This window comes from Coloeus monedula, assembly GCF_965178545.1.
Source record: "Coloeus monedula genome assembly, chromosome: 2".
NCBI classification, from domain to species: domain Eukaryota; kingdom Metazoa; phylum Chordata; class Aves; order Passeriformes; family Corvidae; genus Coloeus; species Coloeus monedula.
In genome coordinates, this window is record NC_138782.1 from 33,337,330 (window position 1) to 33,364,557 (window position 27,228).

The 27,228-nt window shown below is 42.2% G+C and overlaps 1 protein-coding gene across 1 annotated transcript; it reads left to right on the plus strand.

The window, feature by feature from the left end:
• Positions 1-1,625: 1,625 nt before the first annotated feature.
• Positions 1,626-25,952, plus strand: LOC309586124 (potassium channel subfamily K member 17-like; the record flags this gene model as incomplete). Its single annotated transcript, XM_082302692.1, has 5 exons — positions 1,626-1,841; positions 13,405-13,519; positions 22,450-22,616; positions 23,743-23,911; positions 25,657-25,952. The coding sequence occupies 5 exons, from the start codon at positions 1,626-1,628 to the stop codon at positions 25,950-25,952; spliced, it is 963 nt and encodes a 320-aa protein (XP_082158818.1).
• Positions 25,953-27,228: the final 1,276 nt, after the last annotated feature.

Sequence of the window (27,228 nt, forward strand, 5' to 3'; positions counted from 1 at the left end):
GAAATGTAAATAGAAGATTGACAGACAAATGACATTTCTGAGAATACTCAAGGAAACAGCCATTTAAATATTATATGATTCTGTAAAGATTTGTTGTGAATCTTGATCTCTTTCTTCCCAGAGTCCTTCTAGTAAGCGCATGCCCGATTGTCCTGCATTTTCACAGTATGTCTTGTAGATAAAAACCCTGAGTCTCACTTGTAATTAATTTTATATATCTTTAGTATAAACATTAAATACTATATGTTTAGTCCATAGTGTTTCATCACAGTTATACTCAGAGCTCTTTGTATAAACTATCTGGGTTTAAATGCAGCTAAAATGTCAAAATGTAGCTCAGATGTGTCTATTTTCTGATCCTCAATGAAAGAGGCAATGAGTATATAAATACTTTTTATTATCTTTGCATTTTTTCTTACTCATGTATATTTTTATAGAAGGTTTTCTTTATATATATCTATATCATTCCATTTTTTTCTTTAAATGTCATTGAGTATTGAACACCCTGAAATTAAGAATTAAGACTGAGCAAAAAGCAGCATAATTTTTTTTTTTCTAAGACTGCACTCCATACGATATCTTTACACTGGAATTGGTCTAGCCTTTGCATATTAATTTTTGCATCTTGCCAGTGAAACCATGTGTTTATACTAGTCAGTTTAAAGCACATCCCAGAAAACCATGAACTAGCACATTACCAGAACAGTTCCAGTGTGGCAGTACATGTTTAGAGGCTGCCTTACTTGTAATACTATGTACACCCCCCTAGCAAAAATAATCACAAGGTAGTGTGAGAAGACATTACTCTCTAACAGCATATAAAGTCATCCTGTGCAGAAATTTACTGGGTTTATTCCCCTTTATCTCATATTATGTAACAAAATAGATAAATTGAAAGGTTCTTACACACCTAAAGCAATTTGATTATCTATTGGTGAGAGAACAGAAGGGAATATTGGATGCAGTCTTATACAAGAAAACAATCAGAAAAGTCTCAGGAACTACCTATATGAAGAAAGTAGTGCTACGTTTCACAGGTAAACCACGAACTATAAAAAGGCTCTGAAAAAGCTGCTACCTTTTCACTTGTTCCTATCAAAGATTTGTTAGTTACTAACACCTGTTTGCTGCCTTTTGCATTGGTTTAGCAGTTGCGCGAAAGAGGAACGCAGATTTATGTGGGACGCTAGTGTACTGCTCTCTAAGTAGTGCTAGCTAGGGAGGGAAGCACTTGGCTCTGCTCTGTCGGGAGAGGGACTGGGTAGCATCCCTCGGACGGGCGAATGTGACTCGGTGCTGGCTCCTGCTCAGGCACAAGTGGCGCGGAGCGGGGAGCCCTGGGGCAACCTCACGCTTCGGGACAGACACGTGGGAAGTGGAGCGGCGCATGAGAAGGACGAGGGTGGCGGGGTGGGGTGGGCTGCTGCGGGACGAGCGGCTGGACCACCACCCTTTCCCGGCAGAGCCCGGCTCCGGGCTCCCCTCCACGCCGCGGAGAGTGGGAAGGGGCAGGCCGGGGGAGGTGCTGGGGGCCGGGCGCTGCCCGCCTCCCGCGGGCCGCCCCGCTCCCGCCCCCGGCCGAGCCGCTTCTTCAGCGCCGGGGGCGGCGGGCGGCAGCGGGGCCGATGGTGGCGGCGCGGCAGCAGCGGCGGCGGCGGCGCTGGGGGGTGCCGGTGCTGCTTGTGGCCTACGTGGGCTATGTGGGGCTGGGCGCCGCCGTGCTGCAGGCGCTGGAGCGGCCGGCCGAGGTGCAGGCGGCCCAGCAACTCCTCCGGGAGCACTGGGAGCTGCTGGCCAACCACACCTGCCTGCAGGGGCCCGCCCTGCAGCGGCTCATCGAGGTGAGCCCGGGCGCGGCGGCGGAGCGGAGTTCAGCCCCGCTGGGGCTGCGGGGCGGGCGCTGCCTCCGGCCCGGGGGGCGAGAGTGGGGCGGGAGCGGCAACAACCGCGCCTCCAGCCCGAGAGTAACTTTAAAAAAAGCCGACAAAAACCTCAAAACTTTTTCCCTGTATTAGTGTATGCGTACACATCATCCTGCCCGAAGAAGCCGCCCACGGCGTGGGAGAAGCTCTCTGCGGGCAGCCGCCTCGGTCGCGTCGCTCCCTGCCCGCGGGCGGCCCGGGCTGCGGCCGCCTGTGCTCCCCGCTCACAGCGAGATGCTTTCGTTCTCCGCTGCCGTCCCTTGAGCTGTGGCGTTCGCGGGTTTTGAAGTACCGCCGTCCTGACCGAAGGCAGGCGGCGGCGGTGTCCGCTTACGTGACAATTACCTGCGGTTAATTACAGGTGGTTTAGGTTTGCTCTTGCACTTACGAAGCATGAGTTATAGTCTGTGACGTCTTGCGAGTGGTAAATCCTAATGGGAAGGCTTTGTCGTGGTAAATTTAATTGGTGTTTGTACTAGTGTCAAACTTTTTTCCATGTTCTGCTTGTTGTTTAAAGGGAAAGTCCTTGGGTCTCTTAAGTTATCCTTGAAAATGCTTCTGAATATATTTACAGGATGGTTGCAAAACGCAAAGCAACAACAGAAGCAGTCTTACTAAAGTACAGATGGTTGTCTTTTTAGATACAGATATGAGCAAAGTGACATAAATGGGTCTCTCTTTGCTCACTTTTTGCCTGAAAAAGAAAAAAAACAGGTTATCACAGTGTCTTGAGTACTTTACCCAAACCCTTTGATTTCCGTAGGTGCTGGTAGTTGAGTATGTACTCCTTGCTTTGGTCAGCCTCCCTCAAACAGATGTTGCCAAACACAAAGAAAACCTGGGGCTGGTTTTTTTGTTTTGTTTTGGTGGGTTTTTGTTTGTTAAAACAGTGTATGATGGTGACTGAAACCATCACTGCAGTTTAAAGAATCTGAAAGCGACTTGGATATATATTTCCTTTTTTTTTTTTTTTTTTTTTTTTTTTTCCCAGCAGAGAGAAGAATACATAAACCACCAAACACAATAATCATGTCAGGTGTTTCAGCAAGGCTCTGGCAGACAAAATTATGCTGAGTGTGACTATGTCACACTCTCATCCCTTTACTTTCTGGATGGTATATCCTCTGTTGGCAGTCAGTAGTACAGTGATCATGTGCTATAAATTTGGACTTTTGTAAGCTACCGTAGTAACCACTTTTATTATTTATGGTGTGTGCTGTGCTAGCTGTGGAATTTAAATAGAGAGATGTGAGAAGTATAGCAAAGACTAGTCTAGCATTTCATAAAGCTGTGTCTTAGCCAAGCTCCGTTCAGCACTGGCCCGTTGTGTAGTGAGCACTTGGCATGGCACTTGCCCAGAGGTTACAAGGGCAGGAGGATTTGATGAAGGATGGTAACAAGGTGCTAGTAGTGGAGAGAAGATAATCACAACTAAATAGGTAAAAATGTCATACTGACAGTTTGTTTTACTGCAGCGTGGCCTGTACTCATTCTTGATACCCTTCCCCCTTGGAACAGGGGAATAGGGCAGCCACTGAAATCCCTTTAGACCAGAGGCTATCACAATATGCGGTGTGAGTACTTAATTGTGACTGAGCTAGCCCTTGATGGGAAAGTTACAAATCAGCTTTGTTTCATCTTATGGAGTATTTGTGTGTGCCCTCGTGATCTGAGAAAACATACTCTGAGTTTGAATGACTTTGTGTGTTATTTCGAATAACCTTAACACTGAAAAATAAATCCTAAAAAATCCACAGAACTGATCCTTTCCTACACTCTTTAGATTCAAATTTCCTGTGCAGCAATCACTGGCATGCTCTAGGTGTGCTCAAAAAGAAATGTTTTTCTGTGCAGTGAATTGTTATTGCAGCACATTGCACATAATCAGGCAATGTCATCACTGGCTCTCTTCAGATAAGAAACTTGTATTCTAGATACACAGGTGATTATTTGCTAATTAAGAAAGACATATAAAGAGTGTTTGTGAAAACGTAAAGCACTGTGTGAATTTTGATTGGCATGACATTACTGGCAATTCCTCATTGTTTTCTTACAGCTCTTTCATTTCAGATAATCCTGTGTTTATTTTAAGTGTACAGGGGCCAATATGAAGTAAAATCCTAGTTTGCTAAGCAATGTAGAAACGTAATTTTACAACCTGTTTATCGCTTAGTTCCTAGTTACCAGCTGGGAGTGCAAATCCACTGTTCCAGCCCTTGCGCAGATGGAGAGCAACAGAGAGCTACAGCTTTGAGGAGCTAGCAGGAGAGCACGGGGTGAGGATGGCAGGAGGGAAGCAAAGCAAGTGAACTGTGCTGTAGGAGCAATTTCTGTGGCTCGGGTCTTTTCCAAGGAAGAAGTCATTTTCTAGTTAACAAAGGAGAGGACAGGAGGAGCTGAAAATAGCAGACTGGCAGCAGAAACAGAGCAGTGGAGGAGAGTGTGTTAGGAAGTGTGTGACATCTGTGGTGGTGGGTCCCTGCTTCCTATAGCTGGATTTTGGTGGGGGTCTCTTGCCTGGAAGGATTGGCTGGCTCTTCCCCTGTGTGAACAGTTGCACGTTTCCCAAGTAGTTGAAGGTAGCACGTGCAAATGCTTTACATGTAAGCGAATAAACAATGCATGGTCTTGTGTTTATAGGCACGCGGGGCACAGCGGAGGCACTGTGGCCACAAGTCTCTCTACAGTGCATCCAGTGACATTTACTCAAGCAACATGGGAGTTCTCTTCGTTGACCCATCTAGCCCCAGGCTATTTTTCTGCCGTTGTATACAGTCTGACACGAACACATGCTCGCCAGGAACAAGACTGGGAGCAGGCCATCCTCATGAGCCACTAGGCAACATGCAAAGAGGGCAGTATCTGGCCTTTTATTACAATTATGGTGGTGGTCTTCACATGCTGGAACTACTGGGTGTGAGGTGACATCAAAGGAAGTTCTCAGTGACAAGACTTGCAGAAGATGGCAGCAGATGCAATGATAAGACAGATTGCAGGTGATATACTCTGAATACAATGAAGAAAAGTAGCTGGACTCAGCTGGGGAGAAAAATATCTAAGAGTTTCTGTCCAGGCAAAAATTATGTTGGTTCTAGATTCTGGAAGTGTCCAGAAAGTGAGGCTGCACACAAAGAGGACACCTTTTGTACAGTCATGTTCCTTAGAGCTGAGACCCGCTCTGACCTTTTGGGGTTGGGGGCTCCTAGACATGCTTCAGTGTGATGCACTTCTAGTGCATAAGCGCCTCAGATTTATTGCATAGTGTGAGCATATATACAGCTCTGGTCCAGCCAAGCTGTCCTCCAAACTTGCTTCTTTTCCTGCATGCTTTTCAATGGTTACGGGCACTCAGCTGCTGTACTCACCAGTGTCTCTTTAATCAGATTATTGGCTGTAGGGCAAAGCTTGGAACAGCATTTTTTGTGTGTTACCCTATTACCATGGCATTCTTTTCATGCTATCCTTCCTTTTTTTGATAGAAACCTTTTGTTGTTATATACGTATTTCCATAGTACAGATGTTTCCTATATTTATTACATTGTTCTATTGGTTTTCTACTATATTTCTCCTATTAGCTATATAATGCTGTTTAAACACAGTTGCATTCATAAAATGAGAAAATGAAAGAAAATGAAAGCTGAGGTAATTTTTTTTTTTTTTTGGCCTAGAAAGATTTAAGGTGTAGTGAAAAGGACCTAATGCTAAAGGGCAGGTTATAAACTAAATGGCTGCAGGTGGATCTAGATACTGTTATCTCCAGAGTCAACAGCTAGAGGTACACAAAGAGTTTGAGTAGATGTTTACAAGAGCAGTGAGATCCCACATGACTGAAAGGTCCTCATCAATACCTTGGCTTGTACCGACATTGAACCAGCAGAGAATTGTGGCAGCTGTCAGGAAATAAAACCCTGCAAACACAGTTTACTAAAATAATCTTGCACTCAGATGATGCAACAGTAAGGGGTGAGCATCAGAGAATGCTTTCCAGCAGTGAGGGTCTTTAAGGAACAGCAATGGCTCTTGGTACTGTGGAGCTGTAATGTCTTTATAGAACCTGATTTAGTCAAATTAGCTTGTCACAGATGTAATAGGGTTGATGCCCTGTAATTTTTCTTTCCAGCATCATGCCTATCAAAATGTGCTACTTTGCTTAAGTTACAGCCAGTTCATCATTCTCCAGACCTGTTGATTAAATAGCTGTGGGTACCTTACCAAGAATGTGTATTCTGTGCTAATAATACCATCATCTAGCATACGTTTGACAGAAGTTGTGGAAGGTAAAATCATTACTCTGTAAGGCAGTAAGCTGGCACTACATTGTTACTCTTCCTGAAAGGTGGCGAGAAAACCTACTGATGACCTCTTTGTGGTTAGTTGACTCACCCCTTGGTGTTCTGGTAAATGTGGTGTCTAGTACCTGTGTTCAAAAAGAGAGAGGCAAGGAAAGGCACAGCAGCCTACTATATTATACCTCTGCCTAAAGAGATGTGTCCTTTTGATATTACCAAATTCCCCGTTACAGCTGGTCAGGCTTGGTGGGAAGTAACAAGGGAGTGTAGCCAGTTGGCATTGACTGGTGAGTGTCTCAATAACCTATTCCTACCAGGAGGGTTTGAAACCCACAACTAGCAGTGAATAGCTAAAGACTGGGGGTGCCCTCTAAAAAGAGAAATGGTAATTATGGTTCTTATCAGTTGTTGAAGATGTGGGTTATTTTTGTATGTACTTGTTTTTCATACTTGATCTTTTTTAATGCAATTAAAAGAAAAACAACTAGGGAAAGAAATCTCTGTTTTACAAGGATAATACAATGCAACCTTGCTGTGTTCTGTAGATTATACAGGCAGCTTCTTTCAACAGGCCCTGCCTGCTTCTTTTGCAGCCCAGCTGTCGAGTTACTGTTCTCATTGGGGTTTGGGAAGTGACTGGAATTCAGCAACACTTTGTCTCATGAATCATGCCACAGATTCTTCCTTGATATAAAAGCTTAATTTTCAGAAAAAGTACTAGTGGCTTAGGGTAGCATTGGTACATTACTGTACTAGACTACATCTTTTACTCCTTTCCTGTTGGTGTGTAAGTCCAGATGAATTCTAGAAACTGTAGTGGAGACCCAGCCGTGAAGTAAAAGTGCTTTTGCTATCAGGGTTTCTTTGGTTTTGAGGAACTGGTGCCAATTACATTAGCAAACATTGCTGGGGAGACAGGGGAGCAGTTGCTTGATCAGCTTTCAGGTTATTCAAGTGGTGTAAAGTTAAAAAAAACACCCAGACCATGAATTCAAAATAATTCAGCTGAGTGTTTTGGTTTTTTGGGGTTTGTTTTTGGGGGGGGAGGGTGCCAGTTATGCTTTCAGGCAGAATTAAGGTAAGTTTCCACTCCAGGCAAAGGGATCAGAGCTCATAGCTGGGAAAGGTGTGATTAATAATCTATTTGTCAATTTTTTGGGAATTAATTGACTTTTGTCCTTGCAATCTGAGACCAAGGTCAGGGTTAACCATTTTCTTCTGATTTACAGCTGGTATTCTGTGAGGCATAAATGAATGTTTATATGCCAACATGGGACAAAATTTCCAGTGCACAAAGTTTGTGCCTTGTTTTCTCATTAATCTAAATGGTAGCTTGGTGCCTTTTGAACACCTTCTTTCCCTCCTTGATATGTTGCAAAGGCAAGGAAAAGTGTCTGAAATGAGGTAAGCCATTTTCAGGAGGACGTGTATGCCCTGGAAAAGTTGATTTTTGTATAAGAATACATAAACTTCAACTAAATTTGGGAATAAAGTTTCTTACACCTGTCCACTTGCACATTTTTTTGCCTTCCTTGAGAACTGCTTTCAAATACACTTAGTAAATACTGCTTTTGCCTTTAAAGGTATCTCAAGATTACCGTGACCTCTGGCCAGAATGCCACAGTTCAGAAGCAAGGGACAACAGCAGTGACAGGAGCCATAGTTTATAAAAAGGTCATTTGTATGACTCTTTCCCTGAGGGTTTCCTCCAGGAAAAAAAAAGTCAGGAATTCTTATGGATATACTTGGTAGGGTCATAATCTTTTGGGGATTTGCTTTCGTCGTTTTTGCTTAACTTGCTCATTTTGGGGAGAGCAGGCAGATTAGAATCAGTCTGTTTAATTATTTATATAAAGCTTATTTTTTACTGTAAAGATTATGGGAGGAAAGAGAAGCATAGTGTTCCAAAGAAAGAGATTGTGAGGAACATAGTGCCTCAGTTTACATATACACATTCATTTATTCTTTACTGCTGGTCTTTTGAAGGCTGTATCCTAGTCACATGGTGTTGTGTCTCAGTGCAGAAGTGATAGATTTTTAGTTGGTGTTAAGGAGGTCAGATTAAATAATCGTCCTTCCTTTCGCAGTACTTGGTGATCAGAAGCTGTACTGCAGCTGCAGTCTGGTGGTGGAGGGGCCCACATGAAATGGTAATCATGGAAGAGAGGAAGTGTGTAAGCTGAGAAAGCTGGGAGTTGCCCAGAGCTGATAACACAGCAAACATGGTAAATGAGACTTATGGGTATGGCTGAAGGATAGAGTGGCTCTGCAGCAAATAGAAAAGAATAAACCTACATTTTTTGGGGAGGAAGATGTAATACTCAAATGTCAAGTGGGAACCAAACTGTAGGTGTTGGGGGTAGGTTTTTGTGATTTGGTTTTTTTTGGTTTGGGGTTGGATTTTTTAGCTAGACAGTATGAACAGAAGAGATCTTTTGAGTGTAATTCAAAGTGTATGGTTTAATTTTTGCTGGTATAACTGTAACTACATTGGATTTATTGCTGCAAAGCTGTGTAGAGTGGAAAAACTCCAGTACTGATTAGTCACTTGTCATCAGTCATCTGTGGAAGTCTAGCCCCAGAGCTGTGAAGGGTTAAAATTCAGGCTGTAAGAGTGATTTAATTTTTTTTTTTTTTTTTTTTTTTTTTTTTGACTCAAATAAGGAAACTCTGATAATGCTGTGTTTGGATGTTGCTGCAGAAAGAACCAGCAATTGCTAATAAATGACAAGGAAAGAATGAGGTATTGCCATCCTAAAATAAGTGCGATAAGGGAGTCAGCAGAAATCTGCAGCTTCCTCACAGGGTTACTGCTTAGCTTGAATTCAAGGAGGGAATTCCTTGCAGAAATATGCACAAACCAGGCTTTTGTACTGGGATATAATCTAACAAAGCATGCATTTGCAAGCATTAGCTTATGACATTCCTAACTGAAACTTCAGAGCTTATACTTGAGAAAGGTGGAGCTGGAAGCCAAGTTTGACTATTCTGAGGCATGTTTTTATCACAAAGGTAACAGGACAAGTATCTACATTTTAAATAGAGGAAATCATGCTGGTGTTCTAATCACCAGCCATGGCAGTATTAAGTAGCACCATGCAGAGCCTACTTGGTCAAAAACCAGAATAGCCTACTTGATGAGAAAATGTGGCAGCCTGCAAATGAGGCTTCATTGACCTGTGAAGGTCTAAGAATTTAAAATCTCAATTTATAAATCCTATAGGAGTTACAATAATTCCCATGAAACTATTATCTATAGTTTAAAATTGTGTAAGTATTGTCAGCTAAAGATGTAGTAGTCACTGTGAACTGTAAATTATCTCTTTAGAGAGGGGGAAATAAGTACAGAGAAGTGAAACTGTGGTTTTATGGTATACAGCTTGTCTGTCAGTAGAAACCAAAGAACCACTGCATTCTGTTTCTTTCTGATTATTTTAGCACCCACCTGTTTCCTTTCTGCTCTTTAAGTTCCACATGACCTTTAAAGTTCCCAAAATACCAAGCCCAAGCTCTGCAAGTTCCGTATTTATTTGGTTTGAGCAGTTGGTGGTATTGAGGGGTCTTAGACCAGGCAGATAACTGCTTTTGAACACTGGATTTAAGACACTGCTTCTACTTGTGCCTTTCAATGCATTAGGTTTTGAGGCAGACACTGTATAAATCACTAGTCTAATTAAGAGAAAAAGGAAAACCCCTGGGATTTCACCTCAAATAATCATAAAGTAAAACTAAGTTTCTGGTTCTCAAAAAGGCTGGCTAAGGAGAATAAGCATTTACGATGCAACATGTGTGATTCACTGTACTCTTGAGTACACCATGAATCCACAGGCTAAAATGTACTTGAAGTTTATTTGAAAATCAGTAGCAGAGACGTATCAACACCTCTTCAATGGAAAAAGCAGGGAGAATTCAGCTGTTCTGCTAGAGTGTTTATCAGCTGGGTTTTTTCCTGTGCTCTCTTAAATTATAAACCATTTTTAATTTTTCTATGAGAAAGACCAAAAGCAAAAGTCTAAAGGAACATAGTAAATTAAGGAGAGTATTCACTGATATCTCCCTGAATGCTTGCTCAGCCTTCAGGACTTTGCAATCCAATGACTTCCTGTGCCAGAAGTAATTTCTGTGCATTAATAGCTATCTATAGATTTCTCTTTCATGAATCTGCCTCCATGGGCACATCTGCAGGAAGGCAAGCTCCATTAGTTCTACCATTCTCAGGAGAGTCAATCTTTAATTTTCTGTCATCATTGTTGCTATGTCAAAGGTTGATTTTAGATAGTATAATAAAACATTTTTTACTTTAGAAAAAACAAAAGCCTGTACTCTTATTTCCACCCACTGTGAATCTTCCCTTTTAAGGGTGACATCAGTAGCTCTTTCTTCCTGTCTGTAATGAACTGACTGTTTCTTCTGGGAGTGTTCATTTATTCAAGTGGCTTTGATTTGCATGAATATTCAGTGGTCCCCATTGGGCTGGCTTCGACAGGTGGGTGGGCCTAATGGTTAATGATGTTAGCTGGGTGTTTGATAACACAATTTAACAAAGAAATGCTAGAGGCTTATTGCTGAAGGGTCTTGGAGCCTACGGCAAGCACAGCAAGTGCCTCTGTACCAGAAACAGAAAACAGCTGGCTCAGGGCTCGCTCTTTGCCAGTGAGTGATGGTTACGTGGTACTTCCTTCCCCCTAACAGCAGTGCAGGTCACCATGCCATCTAGGGCAAGTATTCTGGCCTGTCTGCAGAGCCTCAAGACACATCCTGTGCTTCCTGGCAGGAGCATCACCACTTGGGGCAAGTTAACAGTGACCCTGGGATGCTGCGTTGTTGCAAGTCACTGCAAAGCTGGTGTGGGTTCTCACAACTTCTCAGCCTTTTGCTTCTAAACCAGGCAGAACAGAAGTGGTACGAAGATGTGAAATTAAACATTAAAAGGCTTGGCTACTGCTGCTTGTTCACATAATGTTTTTTGCAGGCTCTTTGTTTCCCTTTTCTGCATGAAGATTTTTCCATTTTCTTGGGCCAGTTCAGCCACAGGTTCTTGCAATCCTCTCTGGTTCTTAAGTGTTTCTGACTTTTAAAACATGATGTTGTGTGTGATATTGTCAACTGCTGAGCTTGTATCAGCAGGACATCAGGCAGGAGAATGGACAACAAACATGCTTCATGTTTAAGTTTTTCAAGTGTCTCTGATCCAGCTGATAATAAATTAATCTGAGAACTGGACTGTTGCTGTTCCAGCAGCTATATATTTATTCAAGACTAACTACTTAGGACTGCAGAGATCACAGTTTACAGAAGGAAATTTTGAGGAAAATAAAATGCTTTTTTATTTCAATTTTAACTACTAGTTTCTGGAGAGAAAAAAAATAGGTCATCTGTATAAATTTCCAGTGTCTCTTGCCATTTAACTTACTTTGGGAGTTATTTTATGTTCATGCAAACTGATTCCTGTCTAGGCCATTGTCTGCAGTTTCTTACACTTCTTAAACCTAAGGTCAAGTGTTGTCAGCCTGCACCCCATGCAACCTGACAAACCTCAGTGCAGACACCAGACCTGGGAGAAGAGCAATGGGTGGGGGAATTACACGCAACTGTTCAAAACAAATATTGCTGGGGGCTTCCTGAGACAACCTTTTCTCTCTCTCTCTTTTTTTTTTTTTTTTTTTTTTTTTTTTTCCAGGGGTAGCTGCATGGGGAAGGGAAGCAGGGCTTGGTTCTTTTGTGTCACTATTGCTATATACAAATTTGTTTTTTGAGTTGCCCACTCACGTTACATCGACAATTCACAGAAGGAAGCAAAATGCAGTACAACATAATGTGGTCCTTAGCCCTTCTCAGAGCATGGACTCTCTGCTCTGTCTCATAATGTAGAATTTAATAGATTATAATGTGGCCCTGAAGGGTTTAAGTTGCCTTCCGTTATGAGTAAATCAAGATATTTCTGCAAATGCACTATCAAACAGTGTTTATTGATTAGAAGAATGTGTTGATCTCCGAGCTGCTCCTTGGTCTTAGTGTGAGAATTAGTAGCTGTAGAGAAAAGAGATAATGATCCTTGTAGTTAAGCTGCTGCTTGGGACCCTGGAAACAGTTTTTAATTCACAGCCTTGTATAATATTATATAAATCATATAAATTATGTAGAGCACATAACATCAGTAAAATGGGAAAAAACTTCCTTGCTTTGCAGGTTTGACGTGCCAGTTTGTTCGGTGGATGTATAAACTGCAACATATTTGTAAAACCACCAACTGATGAAAATCTGAGTGTGATTCCTTTTATCAGTGGTGAAAAGCTTTATTAGCAGCCTTTGTTAGAATAGGGACAGTATTATTTAGTATCTGCATGTCTTTTCCAGAGATGATGAATTTTATGTATTCTTGGCTACACTTTTCCATCCAAGGATAATCAACTGTCAGGGGAAGTGTCAGTGTGAAATGTTTTGTGTACATGCTGTGAATAATGTTGTTTTGGACACAACAGTCATTAATTTTGTTGGCATGGGAAGGCATAGTCAGACATGGGCACTTTTAAGACATCTGATGTCTTATTTTGGCATAACTCTGCACACTTCAGCTAGTGATTTCTAGGTCTTTCCCAGGAGGATTGAACAGAATTGGGCATAATGCTAATCTGGTCCATTCATTCACACTTGTAGTCCTGATGTGGGGTCATTTTGGCCAACCTGAGTAGTCTCAGTCTCCTATAACACACCAGATGCATTCCTCCCCAGGGGGATCCCCTGAAAGGGATCTGTATCATTTACATCATTTAGATATGCATGTCTATTTGCTGCCGTGGGACTGCTGCCATTGGAATAGCCCATCTGGAAACATTTCATTTTCATAATGAATATGTCATAAGGCAGTCTTAATTACTGTCTGTCTAGGCCTTCTCTAGCTAGCTCTTACCCTCCAATCCCTTCCACATTTATCTCTATAATCTACCATGTGCACATGCAACTTTCATTTATTACTGTAGATGCCCTTTTCTTAGAAGCAATATGCTGGATTTTGGCTTTTCTGACCTTGCAGCCCTTTGGTCTCTATGGCACAAGGTCTCCTCTCCTAAAAGGGAAACAACAGAATCAGAAGTGGTTGTAGTTTGGTATTTTACCAGCCAGAAGTGGAAATGCCAGTCAAGTGACTTGCCTTAAAGGGGTTTGTGGGATCTCATGTTATTGTCTCTTTGCAGGGCATCATCCAAGCCTACAAGAGTGGCATAACCCTCCAGGGAAACACCACTAGCCTGGGCAAGTGGGACTACAGTGGGTCTTTCTTCTTCTCCATCTCTGCAATAACAACCATTGGTAAGAGTTCCCTGCTTATGGGACCACCTCATAGGTAGGAAAAGTGGGAATGAGGACCTGCACTCAGATGCTGCTCCAGCACTATGTAGTTCCCTGAAGCTTGCAGTAGGCAAGTAGGGAAGCACCCATGAACCTAGCCCTAGGAATGCTGTGTCAGTGCCCGCACAGTAATGATCTCTACCTGATTAGACACAGGGATAATTAGCTCAGGACATATTCTTACTAAGTTATGCAGCTTCTGGGGCCTGAACTTAATGGTGCTGCACTGCCTGGACTTTCTCAAGCCGTGTGCGCTCTGAGAGGTCTGAGGTGAATTGTGCATTGAAATGAGCTTTGCCTGTCACAAGGACAAGAATGATTTTGGAAAATTCTTAATTCTGGCTATTGTGTCTTCAGAGACTAAATTTATGAATTTTTCCTCCTTATTACTGCCTGTATTAGATGAGGACCTGCTTGTTCAAGTGAAAGTTAAATAGCTAGATAAACATTACAATTCAGTTGACTCGGGTTTCAGCAAATGGGGTAATGCAAAGTCACAAAGAAATGATGGAAATAAGTAGGGGGAGAGGAAATGGAAACAAACAAATGTACTAGGTACAGAGCTACTTAAGGCAGATGCTATTAATTATTGTCAGTTTATGTCCCCTGCCCCCAAAACCATTAATAACTTGCCCTTATGTCTTTTTCTTGTGGTGTGACCTAGTGTTTAAAAAAAAAAAGCATGGAGGGGAGAGTATGTGGAGACATGATTGTTAAGTATCAAAAATCCCTCATGGGTTTCTTGACTTGTCAGCTCTCTTCAATTTTAAGTATATTTTTAAATCAAGAATTTTCCTTTTTGTACCCAAATGAAAACCCTCTTTTGACTTCTGATTGTTACTGAAGATACTCTGGTTCCAGAACACTAAGCCCCCAAGCATGAGTTCAACGAAAGACAGGGTTTGTGGGTTTTTTGTGGGGGTGGAGACAAGTGAGTGGTGGTGTGTCATCTTCCTGTGACTCAGTACATCTTTCTGTCCTGCTCTTTTGCACATGCATTGGCCTGGTTAGGACCACACTTTGTGTGTTTCAGTTGCACTGCTAGGCGAGGGTTATACCAGATGATGGCAGTGGAGGCTCATCAGACAGGGTTACACAGGCTGTGGGTTTCCAGCAGAGCCTGGCCAGTTCCTTCCCGCCTTTGGTAGAAAGCACCATCTGCTCAGAGATGTTTTGCTTGCCGCAGTAGTGAATCCTGATGAGTTTCTAAGCCATCAGAGTGACTGTTTCACCATAGCCAGTTTAAATTAGTGATACTCAGGAAGAATCAAATTTATCATGTTAAAATATAAGAGAATCTTGTGATGTTGGCAGAGATCTAGACTAACCATTTCTGCTCTTCTACTAAGAGTAGCTGCTAGGCTACTCTCCCTCCCCCAGCCCCCCACTCCCCTCTTTTTTTAAGTAAACTCCTCACCCTGATGGCTGCAGGGGAGGAAGACAGGACGGGGCATGACACAGCCAAGCTGATAGCAGAGGCAATTGAAAATTGAAAAGAGCCCAGTATTGCAGCTCTTCATCTTGTAATTTTAAAGCTGATGCTATGACTATATGGACTTGTTCATGATTTTTCAATTGTGGATTTGAGAATGCCATACAAGGTATTTCTATGCAGAGAGCTGCAGACAACTGGACCCTTCATTTTGCTTTTTCAAGTTAAATTGTTAGTTGCATACAGATTAGTGTCATAACACTCTTTCAATAACAGTGTGTTGTAGAAAACTACAAATGGTTTCACAGAGCCTCACCCAGAGTCTGTATCATAATCTCTCTTTATGCAAATTCTTGAGATAGTGAGGGGTTCAGCCTCACTGAGGATACCACAGCGTGACTGGGAAGGATAATTGATGATGTCAAGTAAAGAGACAAGCTCCTTTCCAAAGAATTCAGTGAAGTTTAAAGGGGTGAGTCACAATAGGAAACTTCATATATAAGGTATGGCAATGAGATAAATGACAATTGAGAAGGCTTCTTGAGGATTTGTAGAGGTTTTAGTGTTCTTACATGGCAAGGAAGAGTTTATCTCAGGCTGTGATTATGGAACCAATGAAAGCAAGTTCAGCTGCACAAGATTAGCCTATGGGAGTTAAAATCCAAGGCATTCTGGCAAATGAGTTCAGGAAGGGTAGAGTTAAGATGATAATGGAGAGGAGAGATTCTCAGGAATTTAGGGCTACTATATAAAGATTTTGAAGAATCTGAGTGGCCTCTATTCCATGTGTTCCAGCTGCTGCAAGTCCTTTGGGCTGTTTCTCTTCCACATTTTTTCTTTGTGATTAACGCTATTCATGCCTTGCTGGCCTCTTATGCGATAAAACATCTTTGTGACTCCTTCCCTTAGTCTTCTCAAACAGCACTGCCAAAGCCACTATCACTTTTACCTTCATCACTTGCCTTTGAGATGCTCTTTCTGGTCTGCCAGCTTCTGTATTCTACTTTAGGTGCTTTAACTCCCCTCAGAAGGCTTTGTCCATTACTCAAGTCCTTACCAGAACATTTCTCACCAGGGTACAGGAGGGGATGTTAACTTCTTTCCCCATTAACACCAACTGAGCAGCATTAGCTTCTTTCTCCAGTGACAAGCTTTAAATCCCCATGTCTCCTGTTGCAGCATCTTCTGCATGGTGTCCTTCTTCCATATAAATGAGAGCCTCATCTATTTTCCCTACTAATGATTAAAAGCAGCATGTGAACTTTGCTTAAAAACAAGCGAGTTCTAACTTGCAGGCTGGACGTAGTTGGTACCTCAGTCCCAAAGGTTTAAAGAACAGATAGGTATGAACTAAAATCTCGTGTTTAAAGAAGTGCCCAAAGCCTATGTAGTTTTCGGCCAATCTCATCATTTGAATGGAACTACATTTGTAACTTTTGGGATGGACAGCCCTGTCTGCCTGCTGATTCCTTCTCCCCACTGTTATGCTTCTGTGCTTTCTTCCTTGCTGGCTTTGTCATATCATATCATGGCAGATTTTATATGTTATCTCATTTTCTGCAGATTTTTCCAGAAGAACCCTTTCTCCAATGCCTTGAAGGGTCATCTTCAAAGTTCCTGTAGAGCTGTAGTACTAAACATGATTAGGGAAGGAGAAGCTAATTTGCTGCTGATTTTATCTCTCAGACTTCTTTATCCCTTGCCGACACAAAGTCTGTCCTTTCTGTGTTTACTCTCCTCCTACTTAGTTTGGACTAACAGGTCAAAGCAAGTTCAGAATGGGGCACAAAATGGAAGTTCCTAAAGCCAAACGACCACAGGGTGGTGTAATTTCAGAAAAGGTACTAGGGAAAGGCTCTTTCCATAGTCAGTGATGAGGCTGACTCGCCTATGCAAGCCTGAGAGTAGGAGGAATATTGTCCACTCTAGCCTGAACGTCCCACTTAATACTGGGTGGATGGATGCCATTGCCTAGTGCTGTATGACCTTTTTCTGGTGGCAAAGCCACCAGAATTCAGTTGTATGAATTTCAAGGGCTCTTTTTTAAATATAAAAAGGGACAAGTAAACCATCTCACCATGAAGAAAAGAAGGGAAATACCTTCTTCCTGTTCTTTCCTTCTCTGGTTAGCACAGTACATATCTCCTAAAAGGAATACCCCAAAGGACTGGGAGATAACAAAAGAGATGTGGATCAGGCTATTCAGTGAGAGATGGTATTAACACGCTGTTACAGACACTGAGTAGTTGCCAGAGAGGATTCCAGTGCAGGGGGGAAAAAAGCAGTAGCAATTTCAGGGCTGTGAAATCCTGGTACGGTAAAGCTTTGGGCCAGCAAGAGTTTTGTGAAGACTTGGACCCTCTGTAGTGCTGCCCAGTGTCTGGTGGAGCTCCTGAGAAATGGCCAGGTTTCTGCCCATTGCTGGCTGACAGTCCATTGGGGAATTCAGTTAAACTAACTTGATGGCTCAAACCAGTTAAAATCTGGAATAACAGCTTGGGACCACTTTAATTGAATCCTCTGTGAACCCCAGAACCTCTTGTGTAGGGGAGTTCTCTGCTGAAAAGCCGCCACTATTAATGTATTGATCTTTTCCCTGCCCCGAGACAGCTGGAAGAGCTGCTCTACAGGCTTGGCCAAGTAGGATGTGGCACAATATTCCGTGAGAGGTGGATGTGGGGATAGCCACTCACAGCAGCATTCTCTAAGCTATCTCCTGAGTACTGGAAATGTGGTCTGCTTTCCTGACTGCATGCCATCTCACCCAGCTGAGACTAGGCCCACTATACAGCTTCCAGTGTACACACAGCACAAATAAAAGACTGCAGTGCTACTCTGAAGCATTTTTTTCACTCGCTGAAGGAGTGTGCAACCAAATTTTACTGTCACCTGGAACTTCATAGGGCTAAAAGTGTTAATAATTCTGCCCTGCTTCAACCTGCCGGGGTTCCAATGAGCTTCCCCATATAAGACACCATTCCTGAGATTCTGCAAATGCTAGCTTTTAAAATCTAATTCTTCAAATTTTTTGGTTTATTCTAATCATAAAACTGAGAAGTCAATGCAAGCATTGTGGCATTGTGTCCTGTTTCTGTCTCTACATTTGGGAGCCTGTAGCATCCCCCCTGGATGGGTGTACTGGAAATAACTGTGACTTCCCATGTCAGGTGTCCTTAGCTGTGTCCAGCTGGTAAGTGTTCTTGAACTTAGGGCAGACTTGGTGGGTATAATGAGAAATGTCACAAAAAGCTTGAGAAGCCAAGCAGGTTAATCTGTTTTATGTAGTTATGTAGTTTATGGAGACATTCAAAGTATGAGGAAGGAGAGGAACCCCTGACTTGCTGATCTTCAGGTGAATGTAGGTGGTACCAAATGATCTCTGAAAATCCTAATGCTTGTAAGATCATGGGTAATTCAGGCTTCCTGGTACCTCAGGAGATCTCTGGTGCAACTGTCTGCTTAAAGCCATCAGCTATGAGGTCAGAGCAGGTTAATGAGGGCTTTGTCAGGGTCACCTTCCACCTAAGCTGGGACCATGCTCATGTTTTCAGGAACCAGACAAACATTACCATAAGGCTGTGTGAGTGTTCAGTAGGTGTGTTTGTGCAATTCAAAGTGGAAAAACCCCAAAGACATTTTTTCAATCTAAAGTGAATTTTCTTTTTTTTTTTTTTCCTCAATGAAACATTTGAATTTTTCATTAAAAAACCCTTTAATTTCTGTATTAAAGCATCCGGATCACTTGTAAAGATCACAAAGGAAAGACAAGTTTAGATTTCCTGAAGAGTGTTGGAGGAGGAGCTGGTGGTGGGAGGAGCTGGATAGTTTAAGGGTTTAACTTCTTCCAGTGCCTGGGAGGACAGGAATGTGGCTCGCTGAACATCACCCCAACTGCCAAGCGGAAAAGTTTTTATCTGAGTATTTAAATGTGTAATGCAAAATAAAGTAATTCTGGCATTGACACCCCTCAGTGAACTGCACAGTGGACACCTGGCCCACAGGCTTAGATGGATGCCAGGTTATAAAGCAAAATAGTGTCAACAAGAGCAATCTGTAAATTTGGGATTAGACTATTTCTGTAGAAAGTGATGGCTTGTATACTTTCAGGTAGGAGAAACTATTTGAAAAAACAAGAATTGCTTTTCTAACCAGTAGCTTTATCAGTGGTTTTAGCATTCACACGCATTTTTGGGGAGATTTGGTTTAATGCTAACTCTGGGGTTTTTTTCTGCAGATGAAATTTTTAGGTAAATTTTCAGATGTTTTTCAGCCTATGATAGATGCTTTTTGTTCTAAGCACTTTTTGATGAAAATACTCTTTTATATCTGGGCAGTGAGAAAAGGAATGAAACAAACCTCTTATTGTGGGTAGCAGGAATTTGCAGCTGCCTCAGTTAACTGAGGGCACTGCAAGTGTTGTCCTGTGAATTAAAAGATGTTTTGCTAATAAATTTCATCTTCTTAACAAGTCTACAGGGCTTCTGAATCCTTTATGGACAGGAATGGGAAAGCATGAAAAAAAAATCCTGAATTACTTAATGTGTGTAACAGAAGCACATGAGTTAAAGCACATGGTTATGAACATTTAGAAATAAAACCACTCTTGTTTTGTTTCCTCTAAAGAAGCTTAACTTCCATTACGCCTTATTTCATAATGAGAGGAGCTATACATGCCCTTAATCCAGCTGCTTCAGTGGAAACATACTTTGATGTCTCTGCAGTTTTCTAGTCATCATTCCTCAGTGTTGCTTTGCTCAGGTATGTGCCAGGTGACATCCCAGCAGCAGGCTCATGAGGGATGTGACACACATGGCAGTGTAGTTTTCATTTCTGAATCTGGTTCAAATCTTCTAATATATAGCCCATGATGATATAAGACACCAGTTAATACTGAAGAGGGAAAGTCCTGTTTTCTCATTCCTGCTTGAGTTTTGTAACAATTGAGGTTTATATACAATTAGGTTGGCATCTCTTTGTCTAGTGCAAAGACAAGTGGATGTAACCAGCCAGGAGTAAATTTCTGGCCATTTTGCATAATCTAAAGTCTCCTGTGCTGTTTGCTTATACTTTGTATCCTGTATAAAAAGCTGGTGGGGCATGGCTTTTTGGCATATGTACATCAACTGTGTACCAAGTCTTCAGAAAATTATCTCAAGCTGCTGAGTCTAAGGGAAAAGGGAGCCAGAGAAATTGAATGCAAAGCAGATCTGGTGTCTGAAGGGCTGGGTTTACTGTGCACATTAGACCTCCCTACATCGTTCCGTTTTTCACTCTAAATAATTTCTAACATGCAGGTTAACTTTAGGTGCTCTCCAGTCAGCACTGTGTGGCATCACCACAATTCTGAAGGCTGCTGTGCTTCACACAGTGACCTGAGATCATGGGCCTTTCTTCACTTATGTTTTCCTGCAGAGAAACTTAGCTGTGGTAAAAAGAGCTGCCCAAGACATTACACAGTCTTTTGAAACTAGATACAGGAAAGGGGAAGGTTTGAGGGAAAACAACCATGGGAATAACTAGCCATAAATGTATGCGACTCAGCCTCCAGCCCTACAGTAAATGCCCCCCAGCACTATCTGCTGGGCCAGGTTAGGCCACAAAACACCCTAATCCCATAAAAGAAAAATTGGAACTAGTTCACTGAAATGTCACAGCCAGTGTGAAATGCATCACACCAGACACATCTCTCAATAATTCACTTAGAAGGGGTCATCTACCAGGTGTACTTGCCTACATGTCTCATTTACCACACTTTTTAGTCTAAAAATGGTGAAAGCTGGCAGAAATCAGCGATCATTGGGAAAAGTGCATTAACATTGAAAAGCTGCTCACAAAAAAGTAGCACTGGAATGAAGTCTTAATTTAGTCCCTTTTGTTTCACTGTATTTCAAAACATCTAGTTACATAACAGCATGCCATTCTTTCTGGAGGTGCTCCCCTCTTCCCAGGGACAGGCTCCTGGGGCTCCTTTGGAGGTATATTATTATTGGAGGGGATGTTCTCCCTATCATAAAATTTGGAGGTTTTGGGGGTTCATACTTAGGAATAGTTTGCCCCCGGACTTTTTTTTTCCTGGGTGTAGGTTGCCGGTGCACCCGTGCAGTTAACAGCAGAGTTGTCTGTGGTGAGATATTTTTGTTAGCAAAAACTTGGCACAGAACGTGTAGATAGCCCCAGCTCATAGTTGCACTCATTTCTACGCTGCTGGTCAGTGGCTTATTGCAGCTGGCATGTGACAGAGGTTAGTGAAGGAACAGGACTCTGGAGTTAACCACAGATGTTTGCACTCTCACTTATCTGGGATACAGAGCCCAGCCCTGGGGCCTCTCCCTGCTGGGCACTGCTCGCTTGCCCTGAGGCTACAGCACCCAGTAGCTGAGAAAGGCAGCCGTAGGGGAAGAGCCTCCGTGCTTGCTGTGCCGATGGTTGGGTGGCGCTGGGAGGGGATAGCATTATTTGTGGTGAAAAGATAAACTTTGCTTACTTGCGGTGAAAAGATAACCTCTTATGTGGACATACACCAATCTCTAATGAACCGAGGTGATTTTGGATTGTAGTTAAGGCCGTAGATCTCTGACTGGCTAAGGAACTGTTTTAATGCTTGTGGTGTGCTGCTACTTCTATCTCTTAAAGCATCCTGTGAAGTACACCCTAGTTAAATCTGACTTTCTTGTGGCATAAAACACTGGAAATTACAAGTGCAAGTCTGCAAATTTTACAGGACATTTTAAAAAGAAGGTGTGGGCAACAAAGACAAGTGATTTTGAAGCCAGAATGATCTGAGGATACAAGAAAGGCTGTGCTTGCAGAGCAGGACCTTTTATTAGACCACTTCCCATGACTAGAAGAAGGAGGCAAAACTTAAAACACTTTATTTTTCTTTGGGTCTGAAATTGATGTACTTTACACAGGTTAAATATAAGTTCTCCAGGTATATTGACTCTGGGCAATAATTTTGATAATTTAAGACATATTTGGTACTTGTGGTGCAAAAAAGTATAAGCAAGGATGCAGTGTTAAGTTCACTAGTCCTGTGGGACAAAGGTAGAAGATGGTGGTTGTTATAATTAAAACACTGTTGTGATTCAGAGGCCATCTGACAGCCATGCATGATCATTTACCAGCAAACCCCATGCCAACAATGCTTACAAAAATTGAACTAAACGGAAGGTTTGCATTTACGTCAGATCCCAGCCAGGGCAGTGGATAGGGGAGAGGAAATTCACTGGTAAATGGAAAAGGAACTAAGCAAAATTGGCAGGGAAAGAAATGTTATTTTCCAGCCCACAATAGAATATGACAAACAATGGATGTAACTTACAGTTATTTATAACAAAGGTCCTTTTGGGGCAGTGACCTTCTCTCCTAACTTCTGTAGACGATGGAGGCTCACCCCTCCAGGGGGAGAGAGCAAGCAGAGAATAGTTTAGAGTTAATGCTTCATTCCTCTCCTGTCTAGGCTATGGGAACTTGAGCCCCAGCACTGTGGTTGGTCGAATCTTCTGCATTGTGTTTGCACTTTTTGGGATCCCCTTGAACCTTGTACTCCTGAACGAAATTGGGCAGCTGATGCTGCTTGGGGTTCAGCACTGTGCTTGTCGCCTAGAGGAAGTGTTTCACTGGCAGGTAAGCGGTGTGGACAGGTATATCTCAAGGAAATAAAAGACTGAGGACATTGGTATTTGAGATCCTATGACTAATAAGGACAGCCTGGCTGACTATTTGACCAAAAAGGCAGTAATACTCAGGAATAACTGGAAGCAAATAAATTTAGTTTATGGCAGCCCTATGAGGTGTCAGATAAGGTTGTTTATTAATTGAGGGAAATTATGTGATGAATGACTTCCCCTAGAGCAACAGAAGTGATAAAGCATGTGAGCTATGCACAGTCCTAGACTATCTGGTCTGTTTATCATCAGTTATAGTTAGAATTGCATGTGTAAGTTACATGGGAACATTTGTGGAATAGGCTTTAAACTGGCATGAATTTAAGACTTACAAACGTGATGCCCAATTTGTGTTAACTGGGTGTCAGTGTTTAACCTTGGCTGGCATCTAAGCACCATGTAGCTACTCACCCCTTCCCAGTGGGATGGGGAAGAGAATCAGAAGAGTAAAAAATTCATGGGCTGAGGTGAAGGCGGTTTAATAAGTAAAGCAAAAGCTGTGCATGCAAGCAAAACAACAAGGAATTTGTTCACTACTTTCTGTCAGCAGGCAGGTGTTCAGCCATTCCCAGGGAAGTAGGGCTCCATCATGCATAATACTTACTTGGGAAGACAAACACCATCATTGTGAACATACCTCTTCCCCCAGCTCTATATGCTGAGCATGATGCCATATGGCATGGAATACCCCTTTGGTCACTTGGGCCCAGCTGTCCTGGCTGTGTCCCCTGCCAAATTCCTGTGTACCGCCAGCCTACTCACTGGTGGGGTAGGGTGAGAAGCAGAAAAGGCCTTGACACTGTGCAGGCACTGCTCAGCAACAATAAAACACCTCTGTATTATCAACACTGTTTTCAACACAAATTTAAAGCACAACTCCCTACTAACCACTCTGAAGAAAATAACCATCCCAACTAAAACCAACACACACGTCTGGGACAAACACACCATTTATTATAGTGGAATTCAATGAATGTTTGTATGTTTTTGTGGAGTCCCTCATCATCTTCAACTGGTAACCAAGCTGGACTTTCCTTGCTATGTGTCTTATGACAATCTTTTCTTTCCCCCTCCTGTTTTACTAGAATAAAACTTCCTTCCTGATGAAGACCTGTGCACTGGTAACTGGCTTGTTACTGTTCCTCCTGCTACCTTCCTTGTTATTCTCTGACAAAGAAGGCTGGTCTTATGAAGAAGGCTTCTACTATTCCTTCATTACCCTCAGCACTATAGGGTTTGGAGACTATGTGATAGGTGAGTAGTTCACATTTCATTGCTTTCACCTCCTGAACAGCATAGCCAAATCCATGACATACAAAGCTCCCCACGTGGCAGTTCGGCACCAGTAGCAATCCCCAGATGTGATGATCAGTATGTTGTGGTGGGCATTTGACAGGTTGGAGAAGACATGATTTCTGCCATAGCAATGCTACCTGTGGAAGAACAAAGACATTGTTTCCCAGTCAGTGAGTGGCGTTGAAGTGGCCTGTCCCTTGAATGACCACACCACCAGGCAGGAGTGCAATGGTTTAATCACTGTAGTTGCTGGGGGCATTATCACACTCCAGTGCATCAGCAGCCGTTAGTTTTAAGCAGATGCCACTGCATCATCATTAACAGACAGGGACTGTTTCTTCTGTCAAAACCCTAGATAACTGCTTTCTAAAAGGCAGCCTAAGTCACTTAGGTGTAGACTGTCAGGCAGCAGGCACTACCTAGTTTTGGATGCCAAAACTCTTTGCCAGAGGAAATGGGATTGGATCCCCACCCATTGCATTTGCTGAAACACAGGACACACCTTTTTGATAAAGACTTTCTCGTTAAAAACAAATTGATTGTAGAAACACATGCACCCTTGAATTCCTGAGAGACAGAAAGACTGAAACATCCTATTATGGTTTTGCTATTTTCTTCATAGCACTTGCTATCAACTTGCTAGTCAATGTAGTGGCAGTTACTTCAGGACTTATCTGTAACACATCAAAGTTACGATTAGAGCTTGTGTAGGCATATGGAAATAAGCTGGCATAAAGTTAGCTTGGAGTAGCCAGATGGAACTTAACAAAAGCTGGGTCAGCTCAGCATTTTCCTATACTGGTTTTACATATGTTGCTGATCTCTGTGTTACAGTAGCTGTACTTCTCTCAGTTTCTGGTAATGCATTTGGCATTCCTTCCTCTTCCAGGTGTGCCTTCACCTGTGTAGTACCTTTGTAACTGGAATACTGCCATAGATACGCTAGGTTCGGTATGGCAGTAATTGAATATGTCAGCTGTGGTATGTAGAGGCTAAACAATTTTGCCTTACAATCCTGTGTGTGGCTTATGTCTCAAAACTAAGGTTCAAGTGACCATCACACTTTTTTCCCCACTAGTATGATACAGAGCTGGGAGGAATAACTGACCTGCTGGAAAGCAGCTCTGCAGAAAAGGACCTGGCAGTCCTGATGGGCACCAAGCTGTCCATGATCCTACAGAGTGCCTTTGTGGCCAAGAAGGCCAGTGATAATTTCAATCTGTCTTCCAAGGTTTGGTTGTTCTTGAAGGATTTAGGACTACTCAGGCCTCTTTTCTCCCACTCTGAGACTCTCTCACACACTTACATCTGGTTTAACAAGATGCATACACTGATACGTAAAACCTGCTTACCTCTCTGCCTGCAGGGACCCCTGTTACATGCTAATACAAAATTGTGGTGCTAAGTAGAGAAATTAAACTGTGTACTTGAATGTGAAAATTTCACTTTGACATCGATGTAATTTGGGATTTAGTTTTCTTTCTTATGGTAATATTTGCAATTCCTAAGGAGTACTAGGCAGATGCTGACATGTGAAACATACTTACAGCACCTGTTTACATGCTAAGTAGATGGCATACTTGTGTTTTATATAGAAATCACTAGTATTAAGTGATATTTCAACTGTCTTTGCTTTATGTGTAATGTCTTCTTTGAGGCACTCTTGATCCAATGTAGAAATGTTTTGGGTGATTCTGTTGTAGGGATGAACCCAGATCGCACCTATCCAGGCTGGTACAAGAATGTAATCTCTCTGTGGATCCTCTTTGGGATGGCCTGGCTAGCACTGGTTATCAAATTTTGCATCAACCTTCTAGAGAGCTCCAGTGACTTCTGTCAATGCAACAAGAAGAACAAGGAGATGGCAGAAGACTTAATGGATGGTAACAAAAATAGTATGACTGGACTTCACAGTGCGGAGACCTGCAGTGACAAAGACACAAAAACAAAAGGACCGGTTGAATCTCACTCCTACACAGCTCCTACAGAAGCCCTCTAGGGAAGAAAAATACCCTTGGTGTCTTGTGGGTTTTAGTGCACCAGAGACAAACCATTTAGAAATATGCAAGTGGAGCTGCCCTGACCTGTGAATGGGGTGAAAGTTTGCTTATTGAGCTTGAAATGCTTCTGTTCTGAATTGAGTAATGACAACAGAACATTTCGTTTGCAGCACCACCAAGAATTACCAACAGGACTCTAAGCCAAAAGTAGATTTATGGGAATATTATCTGCCCTCCCACCTCAATCTATGAGGTAAACTTTGACATCCATGAGCAACACTAGCTGTTGTCTTTTTCTTTGCATGCAAGGTTCTTGCAGCCTCTAGCTGTACATATGGCACTTTGCAAATGCCACAGCCAGAAAAGCCAGTGGCATTTAATGTGGGAAATAAACAGCATGTTGCCAAAAGAAATGAAAAGCACTGTTTAAAGCTATCTGGCAGTCATGGCAAATGTGCAACATCACCTATGTACTTGTGCTTGTGAAAGGTGGTAACAAACTTTTGCTCTCTGATCATTTGTACAGGGATGGCAATGAGGCAGAGGTGCCTGGTCGAAACAGACCATTCCATTTTTTTAAAGTAATTTCTATGTCAGAAGTCTGCTAATAGAAAGAGACTCAGTACTTCAGCAGTAAGTGGTATTCAGAAGTAAGTAAGTATTCCTTACGTCAGAACGTCCGTGGGTTCATCCTTTGTAAAGTATTTTGTAGACCAAATGTCATCAGCTAAATGTGACAGTTCGTTTAGCTAGATTTGTATTTTGCCACATCTTGGAAGTCAGAAAAGGAGGACTAGAGGCAATTTTAAGTGTCAGTGGTTCCACCATTTTCCTATGGCCAGTATTAACAAGGGCTACTCTAATCTAGAAACAGACTGAATATTCTTCAACTTCTATGATCAAGAGATGCTATTTTGATGAACTTCTCATGTCATAAATGATTAGGGTACCTGTTCTATCTAACATCTTATATATAATCACAACTGTCTTTGATCTGTGGAATGCCCAACATGCTTATTTGGCCTTTGTGTCAGTCATGAAAAAGAACTTGGTTGGGTTTTTTTAGTTCCATTAAATTCTCAAAAATCTTTTGATACATTATGTCACTTATAAAGGTGCAACAGAGTCACTCCTGGTGCCATTTGTCTTTCATTATCTATTCTTCTCATTTTCTATTCCTGTTGTGCTACTTGCATCCTAAGCATTAACTTTGAAAATTTGACCATGGCAGCAAACCAGAATGAAGTATTTGGTTGAGCCTTCAGCTTTTGCAAT